At 38.1% G+C, this 18443-nt stretch overlaps 1 protein-coding gene across 2 annotated transcripts in view; it reads left to right on the forward strand.

The window, feature by feature from the left end:
- The first annotated feature begins 14043 nt into the window (after positions 1-14043).
- The window catches only part of LOC149204295 (uncharacterized), a 453795-nt gene continuing 449395 nt past the window's right edge, over positions 14044-18443 (forward strand). Inside the window, exon 1 of one of the 2 annotated variants that reach the window (XM_089394680.1) lies at positions 14044-14254. In XM_089394680.1, coding sequence (XP_089250806.1) covers positions 14183-14254 — 72 coding nt within the window. In that variant the 5' untranslated portion in view covers positions 14044-14182. The remainder of the gene's footprint in view (positions 14255-18443) is intronic. The other variant, XM_089394679.1, reaches the window with a different exon arrangement.

Consider the following 18443-nt stretch of genomic DNA (forward strand, 5'->3'; position numbering starts at 1 on the left):
CCATAGAATCCCTCTATTGTTATTTTTGTGGCTTTATATTATTATTGTTAGGTCGGCTGGATTACATGGTGACTCCTTAGACTCCTATATATAGAAAGGAGGTTTTGTCATTTGTATCATCCAAGAATTGTTCATTTATGTAATGTAAAGGAGGTTGCCCCCTCGAAGAGGCTGAATTCTAAGTCGTGGATCTCTCTTTTCTATCTTTTTGTGAGCTGGTTTCATAACAGAAATGAGGATAGGGACCATAGTACTACCGATGGATGCATCATGTACTACCGTACTCTTTATGTTGGGATGACCAATATTGATCTGGGATCAATTGGAACTGACTTCGAGTCAGTAAGAGTGGTATGAGACACTCTCTTTTGATTGGAACTGACTTTGAGTCAGTAGAGAATGGTATGATACCTTCTCGATCACTTCTTCTTCTTCATAGTTCAATAGAGAAGAGCACTGCAGAGCAATGCATTGATGGTAGAGATAATACAGATTAGTAGATGGATTAACAGATGGAGTTCTCCCTAGTTTAGAGGGAGTGTTAAAATTGGAAAATAGGGCCAAACTCCACATGGGTCATCTTATTTATGACAACTAATATTTTTCTTGGATTCCTCTGTTTGAGAGGTGTAGGATTGATCTAAATATCATCCAATTCCGACATATACAAATGAAGATATGAATTTATTATATTATGGACAAATTGTCAAGGTCGGCCAGCAAGCAAAACAGGCACTCAAACCCCCAATTCATCATCAATGTTGCATATAAAAAGAAGGAGACATTAAGTCATTTTATCATCATCTCATATCACATCTCTCTCTCTCTTCTTGTGATTGATTATGCATTTCTAGACAATCTTCTCTCTCACACGTGCAAAGGAAAGGAAGAAAAATTTCTATTCACTGTGTTGACCGAGCTGCATGGAGGATGTTTGACTGTGTTGACTTGATGCGTTGACCTGTTTTGACTTCAGTTTGGGTGAGGTATCTCTATCCTAGCAGGCCGCAGATATGGGCACAAAAATCGAGGCAATCTGACCTGTCCTTTGACCAACGTTGACTGTACTAGGGTTGGTTGCAGGGTTGGCTTTTGTTGACCAGTGTCGACTAAACTTTTTCAAACTGTTTTGGGATGATTAGACTTGCTGTTGGAGGTCAAAATTGACTAGGTTTGACCGAGCTAAATTGAGGAAGGATTCTGCCCTGTTGACTAGCGTTGAATTTTCTGGTTAGGGCTCTTTTGTTGCTGTTATAAATTATTAGATTTGTAAATTGTACTTTCTCTCTCTGCTGAACTATTGAAGACTAAAAGAAGATTTAATCAAGGGTTTCCCCACATTGGGGTTTGTCCCCTGCTGGTGCCACATCTTGTGTCCTCTTGTCTTGGCTTGTCTTCTACTATTTATGTTTATGTTTTATCTGCATTTTACTATCATGTTGATGTGATTGCTAAACTGGATATTGATATTGGGCTAATAAAGAAATTGAAGTAAAATTGCTCTAAAGCATAGAACATACCATTGTTACCTAAAATTAACATGATGCCATGATGTGAATTATTGAGGGATTCAACATATGTTTCACATAGTGCCAATTACTTTATAACAGTGGCATTATGTTCATTTTTACGCAGTTCACCCATTGATACAGAATGATGACAGGTTGTGGAGTGCAAGATTTTGTGATGGTATTTTGAACCAATTGGAAGTTTTTCTTCTATTCCTGCTACATCCGCAACTATATATAATGCATGAATCAAATTATCCAAGGAGTTATGATATAACTGGATTCAATTCAATTGCAGATATATGTAGGAAATTGCAGACAAAGGCAAAGTTGTAAGAGGAGATTCTTTGAATTTTATTTAATTCTGAAGAAAATCAATACCCGATATCAAAAATGAGCTTAAAATAGTTCAACTTTTGGTGGACCAAAAGCCTAATCCTCTGTGGGGAGGTATGATCCATGAGGCTATTGACACATTTTCCAAGGAGCACCATGTTTAAAACAAGCTCATTGAAGCCTAGGTTGTGGTGTTTCAATTTTGAATGAAGATTTGCTCATATTTAAATTTTTAATTGTAAAATTGAAATTGAAATTATGAGAGGATTTCCTTAAAGTCAATTTCTAAATTCATGATGAAGTTGAGAGTCTTAAGGGATCTTCTCCCATCCCTTGATTTTTGGATAAGGTCCTTTATAGGTGGATATGAGAGATTTACTCCTCAAGAATCTCATGGAGCATATTTTAAGGGATTTAGAGAGTTATTTCCTCCTTGGAGTAGGGATATAAGGAGATATTTTCTCCTTTGTTTTGGGATCTTGAAATCTATATAAAATCCTCCTATGTATTTAGTGTGTTGTGATAGTTTAGGAGGAGATAACTTGAGAGATTTTTTGAGAAGTTTTTGAGAGATTCATTTCTTTGAGAGCTTGGAGAGCTCAAGAGGTATTTCGAAGGAAGTGTTTGTTATGTACAAGTCTTGAACTTCTTTGTGTAGAAGACAACTCTAGGTTTGGCCACCCTTTTGTAAAAGAGCATTGTACATCTTCCTCATTTCAGAAATACAATGAAAGCGATTTGACTATTGGAGGCGAATCCAGAGACGTAACCCAGTGGAGGGGGTGAACTCCATTATCAACCTTGATGTTTCATGTTTTGTTTATTCATGGTTTGATCAAGTTATTTTACATGCATTTTAAGTTACAAGTTTATGATGAAACAAACATGTTTATGAATAAATTGTAACTTAATCTTACAAGTCGATATGGTCAATTAAAAGGTCTTTTTTATAAGTTTTTAAGTCCTCTCAAGTTTCCAGATCAACTACCATGAACGGATAGTCATGTCCCTTCCTAGTTGTTAGTAAACGTCCCACAAAATCCATGGAAATTATTTCCTAGGGACAAGTGGGTATAGGTAAGGGATGATATAGACCCTATTTCATGTTACTAGTCTTGTTGGTACATCAAAGCATGCATCCTATTATGAACTCCAACTACTTGTTCTTGCATCGTGGGCCAATACACATACCTCTGAAAGTTGGCCTTGGAGGTGTGAGCCTCTCTAATCAGTTGCAATTGCTCACCTTTAGGAACACATAATTTATCCAACCTATAGAGTAACCGTGTTGTCATTGTTATGCACATGAATCTAGCTTTACAATTGTTGAAACACCTCCTTGAAGTCCTCATCCTCTTAATATACCTCTCTATATGCATCATCGGTGAGTGGATCCATGTGCATTAGAGTTCCTAAAGTTGTGATATTTGATTTGGGTGGTCTTGAAAGCACGTCTTCCAACTTGTTTGTGTTTCCCTTATTATACTTGATCACTAAATGAAAAACTTGTAGAAACCCCATCCACTTGTAATGCCTAGTCTGTTGTAGCTCACTTTGGGCCTGTAGGTACTATAGTGGTTGGTGATCTGTGTGGATTACTATCTTCTTTCCCATCAGATAAAGCTTCCACTTCTTCACAACTTGCACTAGGGCATAAGGCTCCTTGTCATAGGTAGGCTAGTCAAGAATTGTCCCATTAAATACTTCATAATGGTAGCATATAAGCTTTCCTCCTTGCATCAAGACCACTCTCATAACATACTCACTCACATCGTCGAAGGGATGTTGCAAGTTCAGTAATACAAGAAATGGTGTTTTATTGATCTTCTTATTTAGCTCCTAAAAGGCCCTCTACTGACACTTTCCCCATTAGAAACTCTTGCCACTTACTATTATAATGTGGAGTGGTGCTACTACTACTGAAAATGAGGCTATGAATTTCCTCAAGTATTGTGTTTCCCCAACGAAACTCCTAACCTCAAAAACATTAGTAGGCACCAATCATTTCATGATGGCTTCCATCTTGGCAAGATCTATTTTAAGCTCTTATCCACCTATCACACACCCCGAACACACTAAAGTCTGTTGTGCAAACTCACACTCCTTGAGATTTTATAGTGATTGGTGCTTCTTTAATCTCTCTAGAACCAACATCAAATGTGAGATTTTCTCCTCCTAGGTAGCACTATAAACCAATATATCATCTAACTTGACAATAAAAATTGAATCTACAAAAGGGCATAGTATATCATTCACTAACCTCATAAATGTAGCTGGTGCATTACATAGCTCAAATGGTCTGACTAACCACTCATGCAAACCTTTCCTAGTTTTGAAGGTGGTATTCCAAGAATCTTCTTCTCTGACTCGAACCTGGTGATATATAGACCTTAAGTCCAACTTGGTGAAGTATTTCGATTGTTGTAACTCATCTAACAGATCTTCTATCCTGAGAAGGGGTACATATTATTGAATGTAATTTTATTCAACACCCTGTAATCAAAACACATCCGCCAAGTCCCATCCTTTTTGGTACAAGGATTATGACCCACATGGTGATGTACTTTGTCAACTCACACTTTTTTCCGGTTAGTGCTACAACTATTTAATCACCTTGCTTTCTTCTATAACAAACTTCATGTATATCCCAATGTTTAGCAATAGGGAATTTGACAATAGTTGAATCTCATGCTCTACTTTCCTCTTGGGTAGTAACCCTTTAGGATCCTAGAACACATCCATGTATGCTTGTAGTAACTCTTCTAGTTATTGCTTCTGTTTCTTTGTACAACCCTCCATGGATGCCTTGCCTCTTACTGACTCTTCTATAGATTGTTTTTCTCTTAAAAATAATAAAGCATACTTCTTGCTAGAACTAATCAGTTTCTTGGCTTGGTTGGCACTTACTAGTGAATTTTTCTACTTGCATTTGTGTGCATTGATGGTGAATGATTTTCCATCCTTGACGAGTTGGTACCGATTGGCTCTTCACATGAATATTACATCCTACATATAGATGTAGGGACTTCCAAACACCACTCCACATACATTAAGGGGAACTACATCTAGTTCCACTTCATCAATAGAATCAACACTAATAGCAAATCAAAATTTGCATTGTTTTCTTACCTTTAACTTTGCATTCTTATTTACCCATCCCGATGGATATGGGCTTGGATGAGCAGGGGCTTGCAATCCAATTTCTTGACTAGCTCTGTTGTAATGAGATTTTTCTTCGATCCTGAGTCTAATAGAGCATCGATCTTTTTCTTCTTGACCTGTGTCTTTATGTGGAAGAATTTGGTCATTTATTTCTCTTTATGTTGTTGAAGGCTACTCAAATTCACCTCCTTCTGCAATGATGCATATACGATATTCTCATCCACATCCCATCTGCTTTCAACTTGGTTGCTTGAATCAATGGCCATGAGATTGTTAAATTTATTATCTTTCTTTTTATTCTTTGGGTTAAGCTCTGGATGCAACTTCCAACACTTCTCCTCTGTATGACCGTCAATATTACAATGGTTGCAATGGTTGTTAGGGTCTTTACACTGGTGTGTTGTGGCTTCCATCATTTTATCTTTTCCCCCTTTCCACTGATTATTCCCCTCCTTAGAAGCATATTGGTTCTCCTTCTACTTCAATCCACTTGATTACCCTTTATTCATGGCTATATTCTCTAGGTATTATGCTTGTATGCAAGGCCCATCTACCAATCTATGATTGAATAACATCACTTGCTTCTATAGATGGATATGTAGACCCCCTAGATACTTGAGGAGTGCATATTGGTTCTTTGGGGAGATACCCAACGTTATGACCATCTTTCTAAACTTTGTGGTGTACTCATATACACTTTGCCCCTGCTTCTGCCTGAAGTAGTGCCACTAGATCCACTGGCCCTCCCAAGGTCCTCCACATGCCCGATAGGGTAAAATTGTGACTTTATGAGAGTTTTAAAGTCATCCCACTTAGTCACTGGAGGATCTCTCTCCAACATCAAGGCCTCTATGTGGTTTTTCCAACAAGTCAGGGCATCACCCTCTAATTTCAATCGTGCAAATGAAATCTTCCATTCCTCCTCTATATGATGAACATTGAAATAAACTTCTAATTGTTGCAACCAGTGATTTAGCTTCAAAGTGTCTATCTCACCTTGTTACGACTTGATATCAACGTTCTCTTCCATTTTGAACAAGGACTATGAATGGTTTATGACACTAAAACTGGGATGATCTTCGGGTCCTTTCTTCGACTCGTTCTTTGTTTCTTCCCGATCTCTTGATATCCCCTGTGATCTATTCTCTGCATTAGAATTCCCATATTCTATGTATATCCCAAACATATTACTTAGGGTCAACATGAGGAGATTCACATTACGTTTATATTTGCAACTTGTGCTTCCAATGACGAAAGCCTCTCCTCTACAAGATCACGAGGGTTATCCACAAATTCATCGTCCATGACCAGGGTTTTCTGACTTTTGTCTTAGTTGATCTATATTCATGGGAAGCCCTTTCGGGAGAATACCTAGCTAGAAAGTGAGGTTGTGTTACTCTCTTTCTCTCAATAGAAAATAGTTGTGAGTATGAATAAGTATGGCTTGTGGCCTATGGGATACTACAATGCACAAATCATCTTTGTGTTCTCTCTCCCTATCCCTCTCAACTACTCTTCTCATCTATGGAACACGATACACTCGAAAAGAATTGAACCACTTTTCCTCCTAGTAGCCCAGTTATAATATAACTTGATAGCCTACTAGTGGTTAGGTTTGACTCTCTCAAATCTTAATCAAATTTACAATATGGACACTTTAAGAGTCTTCTTCATCATAATCATGCAACTATCCCCTTTTCCATGAGTTATGGGGCTGACATGGTTTCCTCTCAAATTATGGTGGTGAAAACAAGAAGGTAAACTTCTAAGTGGCATAAATTTTGCACACAGACTTCGATTTAGTTGATTCTTAAGCCATTGGAAAAGTCTCTATGTGTAGCATAGGAAAACTTGGTATCATCAACAAAAATGGTCTTGTGAGATGATTCCTCCACTTTTTCCATTCTGAAAGCATCAAGATGGATGAAAAACAATATACTGATCCAATTTGGATCAACTAGGGTTGGGGATAGGTAGTTAGAGGTAAGGGCTATGAATTGTTACAGGGAAACAATCCTTATTATGAGTTTATCATGGACACTAGAAGAATAATTCAAGCACTTTGAGTGATTTCCTAGTCATTAGGGTCACTAGGGAAAGTGACTTGATTGGCCAAATAAGAAGTAGAAGATAGAAGAAATTTTTAGTTGTAACATTACTACGATATTAGACAATGTTTTTGTAAGGAGTGTGGATGTTGGAGAAGAAAAATGCAACTAAACTATGTAAGCATTGACTTGAGATATGTACTTTATTATGATTTGAAGAGTGGGTTTTTTCCCTCTATTTCAAGCTTTTTCCCATTGTAAATGTGTTGTGTACTTGTCATGTGATGTTGATTATGTTACTAGTAGGGATACTGGGAATTATATTAGTGGTACACTATAACAATATGATTATAAAAGGTGAGCATCTCACATTCCACTTCAATAAAATTGATACTTCCTAGAGTGTAAGGAACAATTATGATTACTTAATTGTTTTTTCCCTTTGTTAAATCATTTGAAATTGGATGAGCTAGGTCCCTTCTAGATAGATGCACCAATTATCTTCTCTTGAGTAGAGGAATCAATTGACTCTTTAATTTGGATTACATTGACCACATGAGACCACTTGTTAGCAATAGGGACATGGCTAGTATTCAATATTTGGAACATCATGGTCATGAAATCTCATTGTTGTCAAAGTTCTAATCATCTCTTTCATATTGGTGATAACTCAAGTTAAGGGTTGAATTTGTTGAAATATTTTCTTAAAGGTGGGTGGAATAGGCCACTTATTGATCTAGTTTATATTCTTCTTAGCCAACTCAAACCTATGAGAATATATATTTCAACCCATTACTGCAAAGTCCTATGTCCACAGTGATGTAAGTCCTATACCTCGAATCATAGTAATATTTTCAAAGGAAGATTTCGTTGAAGTTCAACATAGGTAGCCTTAGAATTGTTCATTTCTAGGGAGTATAAGCATGAGAAAACCAACAATCAAGGGTTGTTGATTCTTGAACCACTAAGGCCTTTTCTGAGATGAGCTTCCACCTTTGTTTGCTCCTCCTTGTTTCCCTTTGAATTTTTTTTTCTTCGCCACAAGTGCCAAATCTAGATTCCAAGGCTTCAAATTCTTGCACCTCTCTTCTTCCTGCATTAGTATACTTGTCAATTCCTCAAATTTTGGCGCTTTCTCCCTTGCTGCAAGACCTGTAATAAACATCTGATAGTCCTCTGACATTACAATTAAAGTGATTCTCACAAGATCAATAGCAAGGATTGATTATCTTATATCTCCGAGTTTATCTTTCAAATCTTTAATTTTGGAAATAAAAGCACTAACAGATTCATTCTCTTCCATTTTAATATACAAGAGCTTACTCTTCAAAAACATGACTCGATTTGTATTCTTAGTTTCATACAACTCCTTCAATGCATTCCAGGTCGCATTAGAGGTCTGACAATCACGAATATAAGGAATTACATTATCTTTAACAAACATCCTTAATAATATCTTTGCTTTATTCTCTCGCTTCTCCTAGTCCTGAGATGCAGCTGTCGAACCTACAACAAGTTTTTCTTCTGCTCCCTTTGTGATGGTCCAAACATCATAACCTTCCAATAATGTTTGTAGCTTGAATTTACAGTTGACGTAATTCATGCCATCCAATTTATTTACTTTGTTCAGATATATCTTTGCAAGTGGATTCACCATCTTCTCCTAATATCCGTAAAAAAGACCTCCAATAGCTCCAAAGTATTTGTAAATGTAAATATGTGCTCCTTTGAAAAAATATCAGATCCCTTTTCAATAAATTTCAAATGGCCGCTCCCTTTTCAAAAAACAATATAAAAGCCCCTTTCACATGTGTGCTCCAAAAGACCACAAGAGAAAACAAGGCAGCGTTTTTTATTATAAAATATTAGAACCCTTTTCAAAAAAATTCTTCAAGAAAACTCACGGTTCCAACAATGCCTTTTGACTATATAGAAGTAACTTTGTGATTTCGTAACTTTCGTCTTCATTAACGCACCTATTGCTGTGTATGGACCTGCGTTGATACCGTTGACTTTGCCTCACTGTCGATCTTCACATGGATCATTCGACAAATTCTAGACAACGTGCACATATGCGAAATAAGGGTAGCAGCACCCAGATTGTTTCAGTGATCCCTCGACATCAAAGGAAGGCCTGTTTTCAGAATGAAAACAGTGTACAACGCGACCACACTGGCTCTACTTATGGCTCCACGGTAGCCGGAATAAAGGGTTTCACCGACGGCTATAATGAAAATCGTTGCCTCTGCTCAGCATCCCACAACAACAAAACTACCAGTGCTCCAACATCTCTGCTGACAACAAATCATGGGAGCCCGACCGGTGTACAATATTCACGTTGTTACAAAACACACGAAGCCGACGACCACTTCACAATACCATTATCCCTCGCCTTCCTTTAACACTATCAATGGTGCACCTTCTACGAGTCTCGGTGGAGATCCACAGACAATTGACACATCCACTCTAGCACTGATGATCGCACAGTTGACAGGTCGGCTCTCTCTGTAGCCACACCAAAGCACCACCGTCGAATGTCACACCGATGCTCGGTTCTCTGCTCTTAGCATCCACACATAGTTGACAAATCCACGCTAGAACTGATGATCACAGTTGCTGCAGCCACGCCAAAGCACCACCGTCGAATGTCAAACCGATGCTCGGTTCTCTCCACTGACTCACCTGCTCTGCTACCGACTAAAAATAACAGGAAGACAAACTGAAATTGAGAATAAAACCCACAACTCTAATTTTTTGATTAAATAAATTCAAGCTTTTTTTAAGGAAAAAAAGGCTGTATTATATTCACAGACATTTCGGAACATTCATCATATAGCAGATAGCTGGAGATATCCCAAATAGTTTATGAAAAAGAAAATTATAAGCGGTAGCCTCAGGTCAATTACAATATTGAGTTTATGAAAGATTTTTCGGCGAAAATCACATGGAATATCATTTGTCGATGTGTTTCGAACCAATTTATTCTGACGATGAACTACACTAGTTGGTTCAAAACGCGTCGACAAATGGTATTCCATGTGATTTTCGCCAAAAAATCTCTTATAAACTTGATATAGATCACAAAAACATGAACTCTAACATTGAATTTATTTAATCAAAAGCACCTGAAACTATTACAATACTAAATTTATTTAATTAAACAACTAATAGAGAAATCATAACAATCTCTTATAAATAAAATCTAAAATCTAATCTTAAAAAACAATCAAAATAACCTTTCTCCATTATTTTTCAGTTGTTTTAATGCTTCTGCATGTAGCCCTTCATAATACAGATACCAGGTGTGTCACACGGGTTAGTGCTTGACCCCCACTGCCATATATATTGTCGCCTTTTATTATTGTGACTTAGCCACCTTTGTGGGGATATAAATAGAAAAAAAGAAAAGGATAACGTATTAATACCAAGAAAAAAGTTATCAACCATAATCTAAAAATAATTAATATAAACACAGTTTCACAATGGACTTTGAAGTAATAAGAGATTTCCTTTAATTTTTTTTAGTTGGATTGGTCTACACGGAATTTTAACGTAGAATTTTATGATTTACGTTGTACTTTATAATAGGGGGATATTCGATTAAGGTACTTTCCGTGAGTAATTCTTTTTGATTCTGAGTGATAGAATTTTATGATTTACGTTATACTAGCATGAGGATTTTCCATTAAGATACTTTCCGTGATAATTCTTTTTTATTCCGAGTGATTTTTCTTTAATCAATTATATATATATATATATATATTTCAATTTCTTAATCCTCTTAAATTTTTTTAGCTAAAAAGACTTTTCAATTAAAATTATATATATATCATATATTTTAATAATTGTAAAAATACTTAACACTATTTAAGTATTAATCTGTACAATTATCTTTTTTAATTAGTTTTTTTCATTTCCTTTTGATACTTCATTAAAAAGATTTTTTTATCAAATTTTGATATATAAATAATATAATTATATAAATAATTTTAAAACATGAACAATTTTTTTAAAATAAATATATGATATCAAATAAAAAATAATCTTATGTAGTTTTTACAATTTTTTTTGTATAGTAAGTTTTATTGAGTAATCAGAAATGAAATACATCATATATAACCATGACTCTTTTTCTAGCACAGTGTGCCATACACTGATAGGGGCATGGTTGAGATGTATGAGACTGAGAATAACAAAAGAGACATAGAGGAATAGAAGAAACAATTACAAAGGAGAATCACCCAAATTGGGGAAGGTGCTTGGAGAGACCTTTCTTTCCTTTTTTTTTTTTAAACCTTGATTTGGCCTTCCGAAGGAAGGTTTATCAAAACGATCTAAAGATTATCATTGTGTGCTAAAGGAGAATCCTTGTTAGATTCTAAAGAAGCTAACTTATGAGATTGCTTCAATGCGCTCGAAGAAGTATTATTATTCACTATCTCTATGCTTGCCAAAGGAGCATGACTGACAATAGGATCCTCATGACACTGTTGAGGATTTAAATTCTAAACCTTGCCCACTAAATGCATTTCAACACTAGATCCTTCATCATTCTTGTCTGAAACAGAGGAAGTTTCGTCCTCCCTAGGAGGCAAGTCACAGGGCTTCCAACTTTTAGCTTTGGAATTTCTAATGTTTTGATTCTGGTGAGATTTGAACAGAGGGCAAGAATTTTGTAAATGGCATGTTTGATGACAAAAGTGGAAGCAAAAAACAATATTCTCATAGTCCAGAGCCTGGGTCTAATGAAAATCACCTATTTTTAAATTGATTTAGTCTAGTGGCCTTTTACTGATATTGATTTCAACATGGATTTTGCCATAGGTGTAAACACCCAATTGCCCATGAGAAGTACCAATTGCAAGGAAACAACCTAGCGGGTTTCCAATGCTTTGAAAGACTGAGTAGTGCCACAATTGAGCGGATAGATTAGGAAGACAAAACCATATTGGTAGCTTCGTAATGACTGTTGTAGAATGGTTAAAATATGGAAACCAGGGGGTTATGAACAGTCCAACATTGCCCCAAAACTAGGGCCATTTAGATAAAACTTTATGGTAGTCTTCTAATTCAACAAATGCCACAATGAAGAAGCCTTTGGAGAAGAAAATAACCTTGCAACTCTTGGTCCATCAAGAATGGATCCATTGGTAAGGCTTACTCGAGTAAATCCATAAACCATTAAAACGATAGATTAGGTATGACTCTGCATAGATCTGATGGAGATTATCAAGAGCAGGGTGAGAGATTTCTAAGAAGGGAACTTCCTCAAAATTTTCAACCAGAAACGACCCTAAAGCTGCCTAGGACTGAGCTGCCTTTGGGGAGGGAAGGGCATGCACAATATCTTTATAAGAAAAAACCCAAGAGGAGGAAGGCTTGCCCCAAAGTCCCCCCTCGTAAACGAAGGGCCATAAAAACAATGACATCTTTACCAATATTATACACTGAAAGAGGGGAAGAATAGTCCAATTGCTTACCTTCAAAAAAATAGACGTTGCATGAAAGAAGGAATACCCACTTGGATCTCCAAGGAAAGCTTGAGGTCCCATACTAAATTTGTTGATCAGACCTCAAGGAGCAACGAATGCCCAGAGAGAAGTTTGACAAGGATCTGAAAATAAATTTGAGGATCCGAGGCCCGAGGACACATGATCGTGAAAAAGTAGGGTAGCAAGCTTCTACCGTTGTCATAGCCACCATTGCCATAACCACTACCTTTGCCAGACCTACCACTGTCTCGCACTCCACTGCCACCTCCACTATTACCCTGGACGAAGGCTCCATTAGGCCTTGTAACGTTTAGGGCCTTGGTTCTTTTGCCATTATCATGCTCGATCATGTACTCAATGGTCTCTCCCTCGGACAACAATCGAAATTCGTTGGAGTGAATCAAACTCTGATGTACCAACAAGTCCTCTCTACCATCATCAAGAGTCATGAAACCATAACCCTTATTCAAATCGAACCACTTAACCTTCCCCGATCTCTTCCCCTGATAGAGGACATAGCTATGCTGCCACCCTTTGACCCTGTTGTCCACCTCCACACCTGTTGCGATGATCCGTCATTCGCACTAAGAATCTTGAGCTTCTCTCTGCCATGGCTCGATCTTGCGCATGCAAATTTTCATAATTATTCATATTGTAAGATGATTTTTCTTCTCCTAAAACTTTTGACCCATTTATTCTTCACCTTCCTTTGATTTTGTCTCTCTTTTTTTTCAAGAATTTGGCTCATTTTTAATAATTTATTAAATTTTTTCATAACGGCTAATTACCTCCCCATTCTATTTATTCTCCTTGCGACACCCTTTCATATCATGTCAAACTTTTATGTCCCCAATAATGGGTAAAGTGTTCACTCAAAATATTAGAAAAATTAAATTCACAAACATAATTCTTTTCCTAAAAATCATCTTACAATAAAATAAAAAATATAAATATTTAACCTCAATTAATTTTATTTAAAAAGCCATCTCAATATCATGTAAGAAAGGTGCTCATGTTTCCATTTTACCTTTTTTTCTTCTAATCTTGAGGAATCTACAAGTCGGTCACGACTTGTCCCCTCTCTGTAGATAGGAGAGTCACCACCAGAGATTGAAACTTGGACCTCATACCACAGGGGACCTACCCCTCTCTATAAAACCTTCGACTTCTTAATTTGTATGATTTCACATCACTTCCATCACCAAATTACCAGTTAAAGTGACCCCTAAATATTTATATAATTATTTTTCATTAACAATATATCTAAACTTAACTTATTATACTTATTTTTCATTATAAATGTATCTCAACTTATTTTTTATATCTGAACTTAACTTATTTTTCATTACCAATAATCTATTTTTCCTTCCAATATATCTGAACTTATCTCTTTTTTTTTTTTATACTAGCATAAATATGTATACTAATAAAGGCTAATCCTCTCACCCTTCACAACAGATTGAAATTTTGATGACAAATAATATTCTACCATATTTCAAAATAAAAGAGTTCAAACCTTGAGGTGAGAATATCCGAAAACCACTTGGCCATTTACAGCCTCAACGCATACATCGCAGCGCGTTATCATTTAGCACCCCCCTGCGAGAGAGTATTGTTAACAGGGTTAGGCACAGGCATGGGCTCTGTGTCGGCGATAGTTGTCGGGCATTGGCTACCAATCCATTGCTTTACGAGCTCTCTTTCTCAGGTATTTTTCTTACAATCTTTGCTTCATTGTATCGATAGAATTATAAAGGATTAGATTTTAGAACAAGAGCTAAAAATTTGTATGAGTATCACTTTTCATGTTGCTGACCAAAGGGTATAATTATTTCCCAACAATTTGTTTTATTTCATTGAAGCATTGCTGCAACTAACACACATTTAAGTTCCCAGGGGCTCTGTGCTCACAATACTTTATCTTTCATTTTTGTAAGAGTTGCTCGGTGGCCACTAATTCAACGTGTGTAAGTCTCTGTGTTGATATTTTAGTAATAAAGTCTTTTGATGGGATGAGTGTTAGTTGCGACAGCCAGGGGCTCTGTGCTCACAATACTTTATCTTTCATTTTCGTATGAATTTCTCAGTGCCCACTAATTCAACATGTGTAAGTCTCTGTGTTGATATTTTAGTAATAAAGTCTTTTGATGGGATGAGTGTTATTTGCGACAGCCTCAAATCAAGGGTGTTTCTTATTTTTATTTTTTAACAGTAACAGGTAAATCGTATTAGCATAATCTGTGTGTAACCACAACAAAATTACATCTTAAAGCTAGTATTACAGTATCTTCCTAGAACTATCCCATGATAATTCTATACTTCACTAATTTCCTGATTCAATATCTTGCTACAAAAGGACAGGGATTCCTATTGGTGTATAGTGTATTCTCTGTAAAACAACACCCAAAAACTCACAACACTTTGCCAGCAGACCAGAATTTACAGCAAAGGGATGCCATTAAATCATTAAAATTATCTAAAGCAACTATAGTATTCAAAGAGGCTACCAAATTCAAGTTGGGCAAGTCTGCAGGGGGAGAGCATGCCGAGTTGGCTGAAGATGCTGGAGACAGTTGTGCAGACCCCTTGTTGCTGAGTGCTCTGCACATTCTGCACTGTTGTCTAAAACTATCCACTTCGTCGCTTTGCCACTGGGTCAAATGCCTGTGTTCTATCAGGATTTCCATCATTGCAGCGAGCTGAGCTGCTATCTGTTCCACATGCAGACTGAGAGTTATGAGCTCAACCTGCAATTCGGCCATATTGACACCGGGATCAGTCTCTGAACTGCAATGCCTTCTTTGTCAGGCTTCCATGATTGAGCTCAAAGGGGGCTCTGCGTCCTTAACCTTCTAGAATCCGGGCCAACACTGCGAAATTGGAGCAGCAAGCCAACTTCAATGTTCCAATTTCCATAATTGGAATAACTGATGGCTATAAATGGGAAGACCCCATGTGAGAGCAGTTTTGCTTTTGGACAGTCTTAATTGCCTAATTCGATTCGTGCAACCCGGTGGGATTCACTCTTAGATTCCACACAGATGCAGACAGGTGGCCCAAATGATTTCGCGATGACAAATTTATTATTCCCCTGCCTGTTGCGCATTTGATCCCCTGCCTCCCACACATATGCTTTGTCCAGACCTGCTCTTACATTGTCCTCGTTCACCTTGAGGAATTCTGTGTGCACAGGGAAAATCTGCCCTGCTCCTTAATAGTTTAATAGTGTCATGATGCTGGTGACCAGGGCCACATGCCATCACCTTTAGCTCTTCTTTTTACATACCCCACTTGGATCCCAACAATAGTCTGTCCCTCGGGCTCCTTTGGTAACCCATGGCCCCAGTTGGACTATGCCCTTGGCCATGAATAGATCTAGACACCCAGACCGCTCCACTGGGTACCAACTCAATACCTCTCACCATCTTATCTCGAAAGAGGGATTGAAGGCACAATTTCTTGTGGAAGGAACAAGCCTTCTAGGATGATTCGGTGTCATACTCGGTGTGAAAATTCCTAGACTCGAAGGAACCCCTACTGCAGCAAATTTGAATCTACTTCACCTACTTGATTTTTAAATTACATTCATCAAGTTATTCTTCTGAATACTGAAGCAAATTACTTCTGTAGCCTACACTAATTAAATATCTGATCTCATGAAACAGAAAATAGAGCAAAGAACAAGATACATAGGACAGATTTATTTTTGGACACAATGGTCCTCGGAAAAACCCAATGCGGGAATACCGGTGCAGCAGCTCTGAGGGTTTATTATTATGCAGGAGAAATATTTGAACACAAATCTAGGATGCTCATCTAGCAATCTTTTACAGAGAAAATATTGGCGGAAAATCTGAGTGAGTTTTACCTCACTTCACTCGACAGTTCCGGCTGTTCCAGATTCTGCTTGACAGGCAATTTTTCTGCGTCAACTCTCCTGGATACTGTGCTGCCTCTACGTTAGCTCTCCCAGTAGTTCCGGCAGTTCTCGGCAGTTCCGACTGTTCCGACAGTTCTGGATTATGCGTGATAGACAACTTTTCTGCGTCAACTCTCCCGACTTCTGTGCTGCCTCTCTGCAAGTTCTCTGTGCTTCTCTGTCAGTATTCTCTGGAAAGTCCTTCTCCTGGATTCGCACTGCCCCTCTGCTGCAAGATCTCCCCAATCGATTTTCCTCCTGAGAACTTCTCACCTCAGAAAATCGATTTCCTCAATCTCTCTGTGTGTATTTTCAAATGAACCCCAAACCTCCATTTTATATTTTTCCTGTTGAGTTTTCAACAACTGAGATTAATTCTCTGATCAACGGCTAAGATTAAAACATAACTTGATCCGTCTTCTAGATTATTCTCACCCATATTTTGATTAATACCCATTAATATTTTAATTTTCCTAGGTTTAGACTTAGGAACCCCATTAAAAATATTAATTATTTTAATAAAATACAATCCGGGTGGAATTTCACCAAACGGTTTCTGGGTTCTTTAGAACTCACGTGCCTTAGCCTCTCCACCAATTTTCAAGGATAAAGCACTTCCGATGCTACTAAAAACTAACACTCCCTCTTAGCGAGGAAAGTGCTCTAACAACAATGTCCACTTGCATGCTGCTCTGTTTTTGAAGCACCTCCTTTCTGCATTGCTGCTGCCACCAACATTGTGCTGCTGCAACTACTGTACTGCTGCCTATGACATTGTCACTGCCACTGATGCATCTGTACTTCACAACTCCCTCTCAAACTTTGCATTTGCTATGCTACTAGCACTGCCACTGCTAACATTGCATTCGCACTACAACTTAGTTGCTGAGAGAACTTAACTGTGTTCAACATAATACAATGAATTTTGGAATCTGATTGCTGCTGATTCTGGCCCTCTGAATCTTTTGCGCTGCTGCTGACTCCTGCACTGTGCCAACTGCACTGCGACAAACCTTGCTATGCGCTGATCAGTCTCTGGTCCCAAGCCACTGCATCTGTCCTCCAAACACTCCATTGCATCATCTGACACTAAGTCCATCTCGCTACTACTGAATCTTGGCCTCCCGTAGCAAGGAATTGATCCAAGAGGTGGACTCCTCAAGGATCCTACCCACATTTTGTCCTCCCGACTACAGCTCAATATCGCCCCATCTCCATCCTGGAGATGCGTGGGCACTTATGGCATACTCTTCCTCGTCTATCTTTGCGGCTGCAACCTTTGGATCATGCTTCTTGTCCTTATCCTTTTGCTTCATAGGACACTGAGATGCAAAGTGACCCATCTCGTCACATCTGAAACATTTCACCTTCGAAATGCCCTTCTTTCGCTTCGGCTTCTGCTGTCCCTTCGATGCTAGAGCTGCGTTCTCCTTCGTCTTTGTGGCACCCCACTACTGCCACCGAGGTTGACCTTCACTAGGTCCCTCCTTAACTCCTCTTGTTGAAGAGCCGCCCACATCTCCTCCCATGAAGGTAGTTTTTCTTTGCCCAATATGCTTTGGACGAAAACTTGCCATTCATCTGAGACTCCATTCAGGGCTATCCTCACCATCACGGTTGGTTGAGGAGTGGACCCCACTACAGCAAGTTGGTCTCTAGTGTCTTGAAGACGTTGAAGATAGAGGTTCACCCCTTCTCCTTTCTGCATCAAAGTCCGCTGCAACTTCTACTCTAAATACATCTTTCGCTGTTCGGAAGAGCCTTCATACAAAGAAGACAAGGCTTCCCACATCTCTCGAGTTGTATCCTTGCCCTGCAAGTGTGAGACCACATGATCTCGAACTCCATCGAGAATGAGCCTCTTTGATTTCCCTTGCTCGACCTTGTACTTCTTCTTTTGATTGTTGTCAGTAGGAACAACTACAACACTTTTTACGTAGGCCTTGAGATCATATTCCTCCAGAACAACTAAGATTAT

Source organism: Pinus tabuliformis, chromosome 1_2 (assembly GCF_031772625.1).
Source record: "Pinus tabuliformis cultivar Carrire ecotype Pingquan chromosome 1_2, CPIR1, whole genome shotgun sequence".
Taxonomy (NCBI): domain Eukaryota; kingdom Viridiplantae; phylum Streptophyta; class Pinopsida; order Pinales; family Pinaceae; genus Pinus; species Pinus tabuliformis.